At 41.4% G+C, this 17,110-nt stretch overlaps 1 protein-coding gene across 1 annotated transcript; it reads left to right on the forward strand.

Annotated features, from left to right (window-relative positions):
• The first annotated feature begins 9,281 nt into the window (after positions 1-9,281).
• Positions 9,282-16,802, forward strand: LOC114703875 (vomeronasal type-1 receptor 4-like). The gene is made up of 4 exons (XM_037202089.1): positions 9,282-9,677; positions 10,173-10,228; positions 13,418-14,404; positions 16,470-16,802. The coding sequence occupies exons 3-4, from the start codon at positions 13,682-13,684 to the stop codon at positions 16,584-16,586; spliced, it is 840 nt and encodes a 279-aa protein (XP_037057984.1). The 5' UTR covers positions 9,282-9,677; positions 10,173-10,228; positions 13,418-13,681; the 3' UTR covers positions 16,587-16,802.
• The last annotated feature ends 308 nt before the right edge of the window (positions 16,803-17,110 follow it).

Consider the following 17,110-nt stretch of genomic DNA (forward strand, 5'->3'; position numbering starts at 1 on the left):
GTCATTAATCTGAGAGGGAGCTGGGAAGGGACATAGGAGGTGTGTTGGAGGGGGAGAGGGAGCGGTAAAAAGGACATAAATAGAGCACTCATGTAAAAAATTCTGGCAGAGAGGTGGGGAGGATCTGACAGGAGTTGAGGGAAAGGAAAACATGATCAAAATATATTGTATGAAAAACATTTTAACTAAAAAGTCTGCATAACATGTATATGTATATTTACATAAACTAGACATCAAATAAGTGTAAATCCAAACCACAGTGAAATTCCGTCTTGCCCCAGTTAGAATGACATCACTTTCCCCCTAAGCTTTCTTACTTTGAAACCCTACCAGCTGTTCTTCCTAACGCCCCTGCCATGACCTCCAACTCTCAAGTTGATAGTTTCTTTTTCTTTGATTATATATGTGTGTATGTGTGTGCACAGATACATATATGTGTGTCCTCAGTACTCATATATATGGGAGATATATTGCTGAGAGACCATTCCAAGACAGAAAACTACAGACAATTAATGATGGCTTGGAGAAGGATAATTAGCTTTTCCCAGGTATGAGCAACCCATTATGGGTTGTCCAATGCAGAATAGTGAGCTCTGAAATCATATACACAAAAAACAAATAATATTTTTGAATAAATAAAAATTAAACTAAGAAAAAGAAATACCTTTTTTGTGAAACAGTTGTAACATTCTTTGGCATTGATCCAAGGGCTCCACATGAACATAGATGGTAAAGTACTTTCTGCAGAAGATTGAGGAACCTGAGTGTGATCCGCAGCACCCAGGTAAAGACCAAGGCACAGGGACATGTCTTTGTACCTGCAGCAATAGGAGTGTGAGGACACCAAGATTTCTGATCCCCTCAGGCCAGTCAGTATAGCCTGATTGATGATACCCAAGTCTCATGGGAGAGCTTGTCTCAAAATGGAACAGAAGAAGCTCAGAAAGGACATAAGGCTGAAAATAAGTGAGTGAGTGCTGATTAAGAGACCTGATATGGCTGTTGTAAATATGAACTCACAGCAGCCCTGGTGACCTTCACAAAATCAAAGCAGTTCATCATTTCAGCATTGAAGATCGATCATGAATCCCCACCCTCTAATGATAAGCTATTGATAGTTGAGGGCTTCTGATGTAGAGACAGAGACAATAGTCTTTAAGGTTGTGGCCCCTAGTAAGCTGATCATTTTCCAATAGATGACCCCACACCCAGGAGTTTATGGATAGCACAAATTAGACCCACTGGACTTTTTTAAGGGAACATGAACATGAAAAGGAGTGAGGGAAAGATCTGGGAGGAATTGGGGGGAAGAGTGAGGAGTGATTTATGATCAAAACATATTATATGAATTTTTCAAAGTATTAATGAAAAAATTCTAAGGGGCATGAGAGATGGCTCAGTGGTTAAGAGCACTTATTGCTCTTATAGAGGACCCAGTTTCAGTTCCCAGCATCTACATGGTGGTTTACAACTGTCTGTAACTCTAGTTCCAGGGGATCTGGCACTCTTTCTGAACTCCACCAGCACCAGACATGCACGTAGTACACATACGTTCATTCAGGCAAACATTCAAATACATAAAATAAAAAAACATAAGAAAATATTTTTGAGGGGGTCAATAGATGACTCATCAGAGCACGTGCTGCCCTTGCAGAGTATGGAGATTCAGTTCCCAGAACCCCAGGTAGAGGCTTACAACAGTCAAAAGTTTGTTTTTCTTTTCTTTTTTTATGATGGATCTTTTTTATTTATTCATTCATTACTTTAAAATATAACAAAATAAAATATAATAATTAAAAACAAAACCTATCACATTCGAGTTTGACAAGACAAACCAACAGAAGGAAAAGGGCCAAAGAGAAGGCACAGGAAACAGTCCCCCGCCCACTTGCACACCCAGGAATCTCACAAAAGCACTAATCTAGAAGCCATAATGTATGTCAAAGTACCTGGTGCCGACCCATGTAGGCTCTGTGCGTTCTGGTTCAGTCTCTTTGAGTTCATGTGAGTTTTGTTCCTGTTGATTTAAAGAGCTCTGGCTCTTTCATTCTTTCTGCTTTCCCTTTCATGCAATTCCCTTAGATTTGAAGGGAAGGATTTGATGGAGACATCCCATTTAGGGCTAAAACTTCCAAAGTCTCCTGCATAATGTGTCTTTGGGTCCCTATATTTGTTCCCATCTGCTGTAAGAGGAAGCTTCTCTGCTCATAGCTGAACAAGGTACTGTTCATGCACTGTTAGTAGCAAAATTTCATTAGGAGTCATTTTATCACTACATTAATTTATAAAAACCTAGCAGGGAATGAGAGAGACACTACTAAAACCCCAATCATATATTTGGGGCAATAGGCAGTTGATGGCCACTAAGAGAGGAGAGTCATTTTTCTATAGGAGTGTAGCTACTGGCAGACTGCCCATGCCCCATTGCTTGGTCTCACACCTGTGAGCACATGGAAAGCACTGAGTGATGAAACGAGTTAATTTTTTAAAAACGCACATGAACTTAGGAGAGAGATGTGTTTGTAAGTTGTTATAGGAAATTGGAGAAACTTGGAATAGATAGGGGACATGATCAAGATACACTGTATGCAATTTTCAAAATCATTAAAAAATGTTATTTTAAAAATCAATGAACATTAAAAACAAGCTTATAGGAAAATATACCAAGACTGATATCTGGCCCCCACATGCCCAAGCACAAATGTGCACATGAGCATGCAGACCTGTAAGCAGAGTTTTCCTGTGCCTACAGCTGATCCCAAACAACCAGTCAGAAACTTAATTGTAAATGACTGGCCAATAGCTCAGGTTTGTTACTAGCTAACTCTTACATTAAATTAACCCATAATCTTATCTATGCTTTGCCACGTGGCTTGGTACCTTTTCTCTTCATGGCATGGCCATCTTGCTTCTCTCTGCATCTCCACACAACTCTAGACTCCACCCTTCTTTCTCCTTTCAGTTTGGCTCTCCCACCTAACCTTATCTTGTTCAGCTACTGGATCTTGTTTATTAAAACAATCATAACGACATAAAATCACACAGTGTAAAGGAATAATCCACACAACCCAAAACTATTCTAATGATGCTGGTCATGGATAGTTTCGTGCTTATTGTGAATCCAGGAAGTTAGCTTTCACAGCAACCCAGGGTATCACTCATTATTTAGACTTATTTTATGTGTATTGGAGTTTTGCCTGCACCACATGTGTGCTATGCTGGCAGAGGCCAGAAGAGGGCACCAGATCCCCTGTGGCTGGAATTACAGATGGCTGTGAGCCACTATGTGGACACCAGGTATTGAACCATGGTTCAAAGAGAGAGCAACAAGTGCTCTGCACCTGTGAGCTATGGGTCCAGTGCCCTGGAATTATATCTTAATATACTGATTAGAGGTCTCTTTGTGGCCTCTCCTCCCAGCCTTCTCCTGCACACAAGCCACGCTCAGCACCCTCTTGCTGTGTTCTTTTAATGGTTGAACTACTTTGTCACTATTTATTTGTTTTATACACCTGGGAAAAATCCAAGATTAGAGGGAATTAATGTAATTTTAACAACATTCACAAAATCTATGTAATAGAATCAAACTGGACCTACATCTACTGATAAATGGATAAGGAAAACATAGTACCTTTACACATTATAACTCAGCTGTAAAACAATAAATTAAAAAAACTGCAGGTAAATGGATGAACAGGGACAGCTCTCTTTTGAAGAATTTCTAAAAGTGTTAACGTCACTGTGAACAAAGTGGAGTTGCTGATGAAGGCACTCTCAGTGAGTCTGGTGAGGGAAAGACAGATGAGGAGGAGAAGCCGGTTCACATGACCTGAGTGCAGCTTCAAGTGCTGACGTTGCAGCAGATCAAGGGGAAGGAGGACTGTATGGTACCGGGGTGCACCAGGCTCAAGACACCTTCCCCTAGTCCCCCAGTACCCTGCAATACCTGCCTCACGCAGCAAGGCGTTTCTGTGATCCCTGAAACTCAGCAAAGATCTGCATGAATCAGGATGGGGGTTGGGGTCCTGCTGGGAATAAGAACTGCCCTTGCCATAAAGGCAAAGGACTGTCCTTGATGCAGTGTGGTTACTTGGAGAAGATCCCTGTATAGAGGGTGTAACTGGCCTAGATGATGACACATGGGAAAATGGTAATGGGAACTGTGTGATCTCCACCCCACCACATCTGCCAGAGTGGGCCTTTTCCAACATGCTTTGAAAATATTCCTATAATAAATGGCTTTGTTTTGTTCAAAAAATATCTTGAGTGATATCAAATTGATCATTTAATCATGCAGCTGGATGTGCTGGTACACACATTTACTCTCAGCATTTTGGAGGCAGTTCTCTGTGAGTTTGAGGTCAGCCTGGTGTACATAGTAAGTTCCAGGACATCCAGAACTCTGCAGAGAGACCCTGCCAAAAAAGAAAACAAAAAGACCATCAATTATGCACCTGAAGCATGTAAGCTTTTTTCTTTTTCTTTTCATTTATTTATTTATTTATTTATTTATTTATTTATTTTGAGACAGGGTTTCTCAGTGTAGTTTTAGTACCTGTCATGGATTTCGTTCTGTAGACCAGGCTGGCCTTGAACTCACACAGATCTGCCTGGCTCTGCCTGCCAAGTTCTGGGATTAAAGGGACTCACTACACCCAGCCACCATCCTTTTTTGCTCTTTTTTGTATGCAGGTCTTGATGACACTGCTCCTCTGGATCTTGGAACGTTTGCCCCTCTCCTCCCAGTATTTTCTGGGTCTTGGAGATGATGTAATGGGTGTCATATTTAGGTATCCAGACATAGTACCCACTTATCCTCAGAGCTTTGAATGCTTAAGAATCTCTGTATTAACCATCCACTTCAGATAGGAAGTTTCTCTGATCCTGGCAGAATCAGGACTTGTCTGTGGATATAATCATAAATATTTGGAAGATGATTAGGGTTAATCTGTTTTGCAAAACTAAGCAATCTTAAAATAAAACTTTATTCTTCAGCAACACATGTGATACAACCATGACTAATCCCCATATTACGTGGTCAAAGTAAATCTCCAAGTGTGGTGTCATGTTCTCTAAGGAACCTTAATATACACCATAAGAGCAGAAGACCATGTTCTCTAAGGAATATACACCATAAGAGCAGAAGCCCAATGTCTCCAATGAAACGGTGTGAGTGTTCTCTGTGGCCTTGCTCAGTGCTCAGCTTGTTCCAACAGCTGTAATAATTCCCACCACTGTCTTAAAACTTTTAATGACTGCTGTAAGCCCCTGGAGCCACATGAGTGGCCAAGCCACGCCCCCAAGGACCTCTAACTGCCAGCTTCTACCCACAGAATACTCTAACTGCCCTAAATGCTGGACCCTGTCCCCACCCTACACAGCAAAAAGCCCAATCTCTGGTCATGAAATCCCACCAATCTCCACTCGGAAAGCTCCACCCTGAAAAATTCCACCCCCTTCCCAAGAAGCTCTACATAAGCCCTCTATCCTGTTTAGTGTGCTGCGGTTTCTTGCTCCAGCACAGGCAGCCACACTCCTGCTTTTTTCCCCTCCCAATAAATCTCTTGTGTGAGGTTTGTGCAGTGTGACTTTCTAGTATTTTTGGCTTCCAGCTGCCAGGATACCTTTCTATACGAGCTGAAATGCTTACATCTGGTGCTGGGACTCAGATAGGCTCTCGTAGTGCCTGCATTTCCCCTCCCGCAGGAAGCTGCACTGGGTGGGACCCTATCTCTCCTCTCCAGTCCACCCGCAACAGACTCAACTTCTGCCTCACTGATTGCTCTGCATCCCATCCACCAGCATCAATTGGGTAAGTTTTCTCTTTGGTCAGTGTAATCGTTTCCCTGAGTCTGAGGAAGTGACCGTTGAGTGTCCGGCACCCCTCTAGTTCTCTTGGAAACGGAGGTACCCCCAGCCACGGTCTTTAAGGCTACGGCTGGCCCTCTTCACCTGACCACACTCTCCCCACCCTTGGAATGGCAATCAGACAGTTTTCTTAGGCCCAGTTGGGTTACAGCATCCCTTCCTGTGTTTTCTCCATGTCTTCCCCTGAAAAAGATGCCACAAAAGCCTCCTTTATCTATCCCTTGGCTCTGGATGAGACCCGCCCTCCTAGAGCATGGTTTTCTCTTGCCTTCTTGCTTCTACGGAAGCCCTGGGACCAGGCACAGAAGTCTCTTCAACCAGCCTAGCCATGCTAAACTTGCTACACTTGACCACCCTTGAGTTGGTTGACGACCCTCTGAATGGCTTGGTCCTCCTTCTCTCCTCCCTGAGTTCAGGGGATGCCCGAGACTACAGGCTGCAGTGACCTTTTTCCTCACCTCTCTCATCCATGGGACTCAGCACTCCATAACCTCCCATTCCCCCTTCAGATGCCTCTTAGAAAACCTCCAGCCTCCACCTGACACCCGACCTAAGGAGCCTAAATTTATCCACTTTTGCAATCAAATTTGGCTCCAATACCCCTTAGATATTCAGTCCACAGGGCCACCTAATAGTACCTTAGATCCTAATGTTTTTTGGGACCTTTACAGGTCTCCTACTAAAGTCCAAGAACCTTGGTGTCCTTATTTTAAATGTGGCCAGAAGGGTCACTGGGTCTGAGCCTGGGCCTGTCCAAACCCTCATAAACCACCCAGACCATGTCCAAGGTGCCATTAAGACGGGCATTGGGGTGTTGATTTGCCCTATGTCCCTTCCAGGATGGGGACCTCAAGCCCAGATCGCCCTTCTTCTGGTCTGGCTGTGAACAACTGAGGGGGCCTGGGCTTCCTTGGCCTGACTACCATATCTCTGACAGGGAGCCTCAGGTAGTTATCACAGTATCAGGGTGATTCATCCCCTTCCTTCTGGACACTGGGCCACTTCTTTGGTCCTGATGGAGTTTTGGGGACACACTTCTCCCTCTCTTTCCTCGGTTGTTGGAGTAAGGAGACAGCATTACCAGCTTCACCAAACCCCAGCACTTAGCTGTATCTTTAGGGGTATTCCCCTAACCCATTCCTTCTTTATGGTGCCAACCTGTGCCATCCTCTTGATGGGAAAGGACTCTCTGGCTAAAGTGGGAGCCTCTCTTTCTTTAGCTCCCCCCATCCACTTGACCCCAGGCTTGCCAGCCATCTCCCTCCTCCTTCTCCCCCAAACCACACGATCTAACACACCTCTTCCCTTACCAACCTCTCAGGTAGATCCCTAGGTAGGGGACACCTCAAATCCCTCTATAGCCAATCATCACACCCCTTATCATTCAACTACAAAACACCACCAAATATATTATCTGGGCTCAATACCCACTTTCTCTCCAAAGCCTCAGGAGGCTTTAGCCTCCCATCTCTGGCCTCTAAGAAAGAATCTTCTGCTCCCCACTTCTCCCTTTAATACCCCCATACTCTCAGTTATAAAAACCAAAGGAACCTACCGCTTGGTTTAGGATCTCCAACTTATCAACTCAGAGGTAGTTTCCCTTCAGCCCCTAGTGCCCATGTCTTAACATTTCAAAATGTTTCAAGATGCTGACTTGACTCTTAAGATGTGCACAGACCATTTGCTTCTGCTGGCTTCTGCTACCCATCATATTTGGTTCCAAATTCTTCAGCTGCTTCTTCCTCCACCTACTCTAACCATCCATCTCTCCTCACCTATTTGGTAAATGTCCTCTCACTGGCTCCTCTAGCCTGCTGCACACTACAGGGCCACACCATGTGGGCAACTATTGGAACCATCCCTGTTTCCTGGCCGCCTCCCCCTAGGAGCTGATTCCTAAGTCCCCACAGCTTCCTTAAGCCCATCTGGGCCTCTGCAACCTTGTCCCCCTGTCTCTCCCACTTGGAGCTTGTAGAAAGTCCCTCCTGCGGAGTTCACTTGGAGACCCTTCCCCTCTTCCTCCAGACTCCAATTTTATTAAAAGCCTCTCTCTGGCAGAAGTACAATTCAAAGGGTCATAATTGGCATTCTTAAGTTTCAATAATGACTTCTACCACTGCACCAAGTATCCAAACTTCTCTTATATCTAAACATGCTTTCTTCTCTACTTCTTACCTACACCTATCGGCTTAGCTCTTACATATGGATGTTTATCGTCCAAGTAACTCTCATCTCTAATGAGCAGCCCATCCTAATAGGGTCAGGAAATTATACCAGGCTGTCAAAGGCTCATTCAGTCCCCTAAATCCCTTATCCATCTCTCCTTCAGTGTACCTTATCACCTGTGCATGTTTTCTCTATTCTTGTGTAATTCCACTACTGAAGATAAAAATCATAAAAACAGGGTTTGTGATAGAATTTAAAAAACAATGCTTGTTTCATAAGGTATTAAAGTTGCACCTCCGTGTATTCATACGGGAATGTACAAGAGTTATAAAGATCTAAGAATGTGAAATCTTAGGAAGGACTGAGGATAAGTTAAGTTCTGAGGGTCTAAGAAAGTGTTGTCTGAGGATGTGAAAGCTTAAGTAAGTTTCAAGGTTTAAGAAAGTGCTATGTAAATGAAAGTTCTGAAGGAATAAGAAAGTATTTTAAAGTGTCATGTAAATGAAAGTTCTGAAGGTGTAAGGAAGTGATTTAGGGTGATGGAAATGTTTCAGATTTCTTTCCCCTCTATGCTACTGTTAAATCTATACTTAGTGGTTCAACCAGAGCACTTGCACGGTGAGGTCTGGAGACTGCTCACCAACCGGGTACCAAAAGGAGCTACGTATCCCTGCGACACCTAAAGCAACTTTTAAAACGCCTGTCCCCTGTTGCTTCTTTCTCTATGATCAAACTAGAGATCACCATCCACATTGACCAGGTGTAGACTGCCCTTAGCAATCCTATAAAAGATAAGATCCAACAACTTCAGACAGACCTTCAAAAACCTAAGAAACAGGCTGATGCCTCTGGCCAATAGATCATTGATAGTCCAATATGAAACTTGATGATGCCCTTCTCAAACCCTCTTTCCTTCTTTTCTTAATCCCACTTGTTGTACCCTGCCTTGGAAATTTCTTCTCTAAATTTCTTCAACAACAGCTCCAAGAGGTTTATAACCAGACTTTTAACCAGTTACTATTACAGGATTACCAGCCTCTAGCTACAGAGCCAGAGACCTGCAGCACCCAGTTACATCCTGATGATGAAGATGAAGATTGCCCAAAGAACCTCCATGCCCTGATTTAGCAGGAAGTAGTCTAATGATAACATAGCCCCCCTTCCTGTGACCATGCCCCTCCCCTGAGGACTTCTAACTGCCAGGTTCTGCCCACAGAATTCTCTAACTGCCCTAACTGCTGGACCCTGCCCCCACCATGCAGAACAAAAAGCCCAATCTCTGGACATGAAATACCATCAATCTCCACACCAGAAAGCTACACCCTCTTCCCAAGAAGCTCTATATAAGCCCTCTATCCTGTTTAGTTTGCTGCTTTTTCATATTCAAACAGAGGCAGCCACACTCCTAATTTTTTTCCATCCCAATCAATCCCTTGTGTGAGGTTTGTTGTGCAGTGTGACTTTGTGGTATTCTTTGGCTTCCAGCTGCCAGGATACCTTTCCATCCAAGCTGCAATGCTTATAACTTCCTCAGTCCTCAAGTTTACTTTCTGGAATAGTTCATCTTGGGAAATTACACATCTTCAGATACAGACTTGACACTCTCAGCCTCCTCAAGATACCTGAGATTCACATTTCATCAGGTAGAATATTATTTTCCTCTTGGGTGCACTAAATGATGCACAGTAAACAGGGTCATTTACACCATGGGTGACAAGCTGATTCAAGTCCACTGGGAGGACAAGTCCTGTTACCCTGTCCTTGATTTAGTCATGGCTCCTACTAGGCAGCCTTTCCAAGACACTTGGATTCACACTGCCCTGAGTAAGGCTCCCAGTATTCAGCTCTCACTGCAACAAACAGCTATGATGACCCCACTGCTCCTCTTCCCCAGTCTACCCTTTCTTAAACAGAGGATTTTGGTTTTCATATTTCTTTTTCTCATGGCTTTCTTTCAAGTCAACTAAATTGTATCTTTTTGGTTTTTCGTAACAATACATGTCTTTTATCCATATTATTTTCACTATTTTTTCCATTTATTTGTTTGTTTGTTTGTTTATCTATCTATTTGCATCTCTTCAATTTCCTGAGAAGCATAGACACTTATTCCTTTCTATAATTTTATCTTCTTGCAATAGAACTTCAAGCTCAGAGAAATTTGCCGTCACTCAAACTTCCAAAAATCACTGCAAAGGTAATTATACTATAATCTTGAAAAAAAATGCTTGCAGTTTTGCAGTTTCTATCCCCAACATGTTTGTTTGCTTGTTTGATTGCTTGCTTGTTTGTTTATTTGTTTGTTTTAGAGACAGGGTTCCTCTGTGTAACAGCTCTGACTGTCCTGGAAATTTGTAGATCAGGCTAGCCTCAGACTCACAGAAATCCGACAGCTTCTGCCTCCCCAGTAGTGGGATTAAAAGTGTGCCCCACCACACCCATCTTAGCCCCAACATTCTAATGCTGATGCTATCTCTACATAGGACTGTCTCTAAAGTCATGTCTCATCCTCAGTTGTTTCCTAGAAGCTGCTTTCATCTTTCAAATCAATTCGCTACTTAAAAGTCCATTTTTATTTCCCTTTTAATGTCGTTGCACCTTCAAACCTCTCATCTGTTACCCACACATATTCCTGTAACAGACACTCTGTAACTCATTTTCATCATGAACTTTTTCATTATGTGGTTACTAATATGTGACTTTTGTTTTCAATGTATTGGGAAATGCTTGTGTAATTTCTCTAGAATTCATAATTGCTACCAAAAAAAATGAAACTTTTCTGCAAAATGGCTTTCAGTGTTGTTTTCCACCTGCTTCCTGTGTGTCTGATAGAGAAGGATGTGTATTTGTGCTGATTGTGCTGTCAGGTTAAGGATATAAATGGTCTCAAGGCTGGGCGTGATAGAGCATGCCTTTAACCACAGCACTTGGGAGGCAGAAGCAGGCCAGTTTAGGCCCGTCTGATCTATGTGGTCAAGACATCAAGGGCTACTTAGAGAGACCCAGTCAAAAAAGAATATATAAATGGTCTCACTCAGACCTCTTAAATGCTATTGCTCTTACGTCTGTTACACTTGTTGAATACTGTAAGACTTCTCAAAAAACCTCACTGTATTATTCATTATCTTCTTCCTCTTTGTAATTTCATAAGTTTGATATATAGTGTTACATGTCATAATATTTCTGTACACAGATATCAATGTTCTGTAATTAAAGACATGGGAATGCAAGAAATACTGAGTGGGAGGAGTAGTCTTCCCCAAGGAAGAGCACACCAATTCATTATCCAATACCAAAAGTCAGCCCTGAAAACACACGTGCAAGTAACATTATACAGACTGGGCAGGTTGTATTTACGTACTTAGGAATTCCATACATGTACTATGAATGTACATAACAACAATTAAGGAAAAGAGGTCATGAATTTAAAAAAGAGAAAGAGATGGTATGTTTCAGGATTTGGAGGGAGGAAAGAGAAGGTGAATTGACCTTATCTTATATTCTTGGAATTATCTTATATTCTAAAAAATAAAACAATATGTATTTAACACTAAAAAGAAGATAAATGATACAACTTGAATGTAAAAAAGACATCGGATTGCTTATATAAGTAATTCTGTTCCCTTAACAATTTCCTTGTGTGACATTATTTACTTAAGGTGACAGATTTTTGTTGGTTAAGTTGAAAAACGTTTTACTAGTATTTTTATTCCTTATTTGAAATTTTCATACATTTATACAATATATTTGGATCATTTGCACCCACTAAAACCTCCCACCAACTCCCCTTGTCCCCCTATCATCTGCTTCCCAAGTTTATTCCATTTGTTTGTTTGTTTGTTTGTTTGTTTGTTTGTTTATTCAAGACAGGGTTTCTCTGTGTAGCCCTAAAAGTCCTAGAACTCACTCTGTAGACCAGGCTATCCTCAAACACAGAGATCTCCCTGCCTCAGCCTCCCGAGTACTGAGATTAAAGGTATTGCTACCGCTGTTTGGCCCTTCCCTTTATTTTATATGTCTGGATAATTTGCTTGCATGTATATCTGTGCACCGTGTGTAGAGCCTCAGAGGCCGAATCCCCTTGAGCTGGAGTTACCGATGGCTGTTAGCAGCCATGTGGGTACTGCGACCTGAACCCATCAGTGCTCTCAATCACTAGCCATCATGTCCCCAGCCCCTTTGCCATTCCTTTGCCACCCAAACTGTCTGCACTGTAGTAAGGAGTAAATGTTTAATGTGCCTTTGGGCAGTGCAGCTCTGTGCTCATCAGCATTTACACAATGTAACTGTACCCATCAATTACTGCTGACATGTTTCTGTTTTTGTTAAACTATGGATAGACTAAGAGGTAGCTGGAACGTGATGTTTGCGTAATGATACATGACATATTCGAAATATGATAAAAATAAAACATACACTTAATCCATTTAGTACAATTTGGTTTTTGTTGTTATGGTTGTTAATTTATTGAATCATATTGACAAATTTATTGAATCATAATGACAAATACACACCTTATTTGTATGTCTCAATATAACATTTATATACATGCACAAATGTGACATTCCTTATATTCTCCCATAGTCCACTTCTGTATCACTCTCCAACCTCCATTTCTTATACACGGTTAAGAGTCTCCCCATTGGGTTTGTAAATTTCTCTACCAGATTCCACATGTGAGGACACATATGGTGTTTATCCGTGTGAGATTGCCTTATTTCACATAACACGATGATCTGCAGTTCTGTTCATTTCCCTGCAAATAATAGAAATAGTGACAAGAATATATTTCTCTGAGAATGTGTTCAACACTGGGGCTTGTATAGTAGCTCTGTCTCTTTGTGCTCTGCAGCTCTACACTGGCCTGAGTCCTTAAAATGCTGCAGAAATTTGCTAGTGACCATAGACTAGACTTAGACACAAAAGCCCATGTGAAAATCTACTTTTGTGGACAACCGTTTTCTTAATTTATTCTTTTCTTTTATGGTGTACAAGTGTTTTGCCTGCATGTATGTTTGTGCAGTTTGTGCATGTCTGGTGCCCACAGAGGCCAGAAGAAGGTACCAGCATATGTGGAAATGGAGTAACAAACAGATGTGAGCCCCCCAAGTGAGTGCTAGGAATCACACCTGTGTCCTCTGGAAAAGCAGCTAGTGCTCTTAACTGCTGAGCCAACTCTGCAGCCACTTTGTGGAAAATTTAAAGATTACTATCTTGGAAGAGTTTTGCATGCAATTGAGTCTCTAAGGGTTTTTAAATATTCATGTTACTGTCTGTATTTTACACAATATCTGGGGAAAGATCACAACTTTCAAATGGGATTTTTTTTAAATACACAGTTTGATCTACTGAATAAAACTCTATAACATGCAAATTTGCCTTTCAGGTTATTAACCGATCCTGACACTTAACATAACAGCCCTCAGAAGACTTTTGCATTGAGCCTACCTGCCCCAACACCTTCTGTCCTCTGAGGTTCTCAGATCTGAAAAACAACAGAGTTTAACATTTCTCCAACCTTCTCTCCTTCTCAAGTGTCAATCGGTATATTTTCCCATGAACATCACTATGTAATTAGTTCTATAATTCAAATCCACTTAGCTTTCACTGAAGACCTGACAAGCCTAATAATATCCTAAGCATTACTGAGATGATTTTTCGAAGAAACACCATCTTGGGGGGTTTCTATGTATCCCAGCTCTGTGTGGGTATCATAGGAAACTCGTTGCTCTTCATGATGTATGTGTACAGCTTCTTAGTCAAATCTCACTTTAGCAGACCTATCGATCCCATTTTGATGCACCTGATGATAGTCAATGTGTTGACGATCATATTTGCTATGATATCACATATCATGTCATCCTTTGGAGTACCCAGGTTTCTAGATGATGTTGGTTGTAAGGCAGTTTTATACCTATTCAGAGTCACCCGGGGTCTGTCCATCTGTACCACCTCTATTCTAAGCGCATTCCAAGCCATCACCATCATGCCCAGTAATTCTAAGTGGGCGTGGCTCAAGCCTAAACTCTCGACTTGGACTTTTTGTGCCTTCCTGTTATCTTGGCTCATCAACCTGTTCATATATGCGCAAATCGTGGAGACTGTGGCAGCAAAAATCAATTACACTGATCTTGATTATGGATATTCTCATGCTTACTGTAAAATGAGACCACCTGAGTACCCCAATCCAGGGTTGTTCCTGAGTCTTATCATAATAGGAGACATCGTCTTTCTGACCCTCATGATGTGGACCAGCCTCTACATGGTGACTCTCCTTTACAGACACCGCAAGAGAGCCCAGCATCTCCACAGCTCCAGCCTCTCCTGTCAGCCATCTCCTGAACGCAAAGCCACTCACAGCATCTTGTTGATGGTGAGCATTTTTGTGTTTGTTTATTTGTTGCACAACTTCATCACCCTTTGTGGTTTTTATGCACAAACAAAACTTCCAAGATTGGAAGTAATTAATGTAATTTTGACAACATGCTACCCAACCATCTGCCCTTTTTTACTAATGAAGAATAATAAACTTATTTTGCAATTCACTTCTTTCTTTTCTGTAGTGAGAATAGACCTGTTTTCAAAGTGCACTTCATGGCTGAACTGAAACCCACATTTTCATATCATTAGAACACTGTCCTAATGATTTCTATAGGATAAAGAATTTGAATGTGGACCTTGAATGCCTGATGGAACATTAGTTATACTTCAGACATTCTGTATACTATTAAAATTCAGGTAGTGAATATTTTTCTTAAATATAACTCTGTGTACATAATTTTAATAAAATCGACATTTACTACCCACTCAGATTTAAAACTTTGGGCAAAATGACTATATTTTAAGTATTCTGAACAATGTTCTACTTCTTGATTTTTTTTCCCTATTAAAATACTTCTGCCAGGCAGTGGTGGCGCACATTTAATCCCAGCACTTGGGAGGCAGAGGCAGGTGGATCTCTGTGAGTTCCAGGCCAGCCTGGGCTACAGAGTGAGTTCCAGGAAAGACTCCAAAGCTACACAGAGAAACCCTGTCTCAAAAAACAATACATATATATTTCTAAGCAAAGATTTAAAATAACATTTGGAGAATGTATTGTGTTTTTTATGGAGTGTTCTGTCCTCAGGAACGTCTTTTATCATTGAACAAATAAATTTCCCTGTCTTAACTATTACCTACCTCAAATACTGCTGTGGGAGGGACTCTTTTGTGGAATAACTGATAGTTACCCAATGAACGTCCTCCTACCATAGCTGTCTTTGAGTCACCCATATTTTCTTTACATTTTTAGTATGCTTTTAAATATTTTTATTTTTGAAATTATGTTATAATTATAGAATTTCCCCCTTAGTTTTCCTCGCTTTAAGCCCTCTAGAAATATGCCTCTCCTTGCTCTCTATCAAATTCATGGCCTCTTTTTTTATTAATTGTTGTTATATACATGAGTGTGTATCTGTGTATCACTAAATACTTAAGTACTACCTGCTCAGTCTGTATAATGACACTTGCATATGTTTCCAGGGCTGACCATTCCATATTGAATAACTAGTTGGTGTGCTTTTTCCTGGGGATGACTTTCTCCCACTCCTGACATTCCTTAGTTGCCTGTAGTTCTTTGTGTAAGGCTAAGGCCTCCTAAGTGCAGTCCTCAGCCTGCATCAAGGAAATTTCTTTAGCAACAATAGAGGCTATTACAGAACACTACAACCAATCCAACTGCAGAGTAGTGAAGCCCAGTCCCAGTGCATGTAGCTACAGGACAACTTCTGCACCTAAGGCTCAGGGAACGTTGATGAAAGAGGAACAAAAAGACTATAAGAGCCAGAGGATGAGGGAATCTGCTGTGGGGTGGTGTCACCTGGTAGTATCAGAAGTTACACCCATAGACTATCACAAGCCTGACTGTTTAGTATTTTTTAATTGAAATAGAATTAAATCACTTTCTCACATCCTTTTCTTCTCTCCAGCCCCTCCCAAATACCTTCCCTCAAACCCCTCCCTCTCATATACCCAAACCACACTCTCAAGTTGATAGCCACTTTTCCTCTTATTATTATTGTTGCATACACATATGTGTGTATACATATGTACATGCAGCAATAAATATAGATACAATCTGCTGTGTCTGTTTCTGTTGTTTGTATACTATTTCAGTGTTGATCGATCTGTATTGGACAACCAATAAGGGGGTTCATCCTTGGGGGAGACTAATTCTACTCCCTGCAGTCATTTGTTACCTCTAATTCTTTATCCAGGAGTGGGACCCCATGAAATTTCCCCCTTCCGTGTTAATATGCCCATTGGTGTTGCCATTGATCCAGTCTTAATTATGTAGACATTTCTAGGATAGACTCATTCACAGCAGACTTACTGATATCCTGGCTGTTAGAACCTTTTTCACACCCTCTTCTGAAATGTTCCCTAAACCATCAATGCAGGGGCTGGGATGGAGATGTAACCACTGGAGCTGGGCTCTCCCGACCTGTCGATTACTACGTTGTGACCAGTTGTGGTTTTCTGTGATGGTCTCCTATTCATCTGAGGCTTTGGAGTAAGAAATGAAGAGAAAAGAAAACATGTATTTGCCTACCTGTGTCTGGTCACCCATACTTTTGTAATGAATCCAAATAAAACTTCTTTCTTCAAATAAAACATTTTCAACAATCTGTCCTTGGCCAGAATCCTTTGATCTGTTATGGCCTCCTCTATGTGGAGTGAATAGATGTGTAGATTTATATAACCCAAGTTAAGGTCATTCGCAACAGCTGACAACTAAACAGAACATTATATATTTAAATATGAATTGGGATGGAGTGTCTGCCAAGAAAATCCTAGTGCTGTATTTACATCATTTCCACCTCTCCCTCTGACCTTGCCACTTTTCCCATCACCCCTACACTTTCTCAAAGTCAGGACCTCTTCTTCTATAATTATTGTTATATGCATACATTACACACACTCATATTACACATTACATTTCTATGTAACCAGCTGAGTCAGTTAGTGTTGCTTGTATGTATATGTTTTAAGGCTGATAAACTATCAGGGGCTTTATCCCTAGAAAGTGCTGATTCTTCTT

Source organism: Peromyscus leucopus, chromosome 1 (genome assembly GCF_004664715.2).
Source record: "Peromyscus leucopus breed LL Stock chromosome 1, UCI_PerLeu_2.1, whole genome shotgun sequence".
Lineage (NCBI taxonomy): Eukaryota > Metazoa > Chordata > Mammalia > Rodentia > Cricetidae > Peromyscus > Peromyscus leucopus.

Bases quoted from the DNA above. Each gene is read 5' to 3' on its own strand.
- LOC114703875 (XM_037202089.1), top strand. From the start codon at position 13,682: ATGATTTTTCGAAGAAACACCATCTTGGGGGGTTTCTATGTATCCCAG. The intron at 14,405-16,469 runs GTGAGCATTTTT...CCATCAATGCAG, and splicing joins CTCACAGCATCTTGTTGATG to GGGCTGGGATGGAGATGTAA.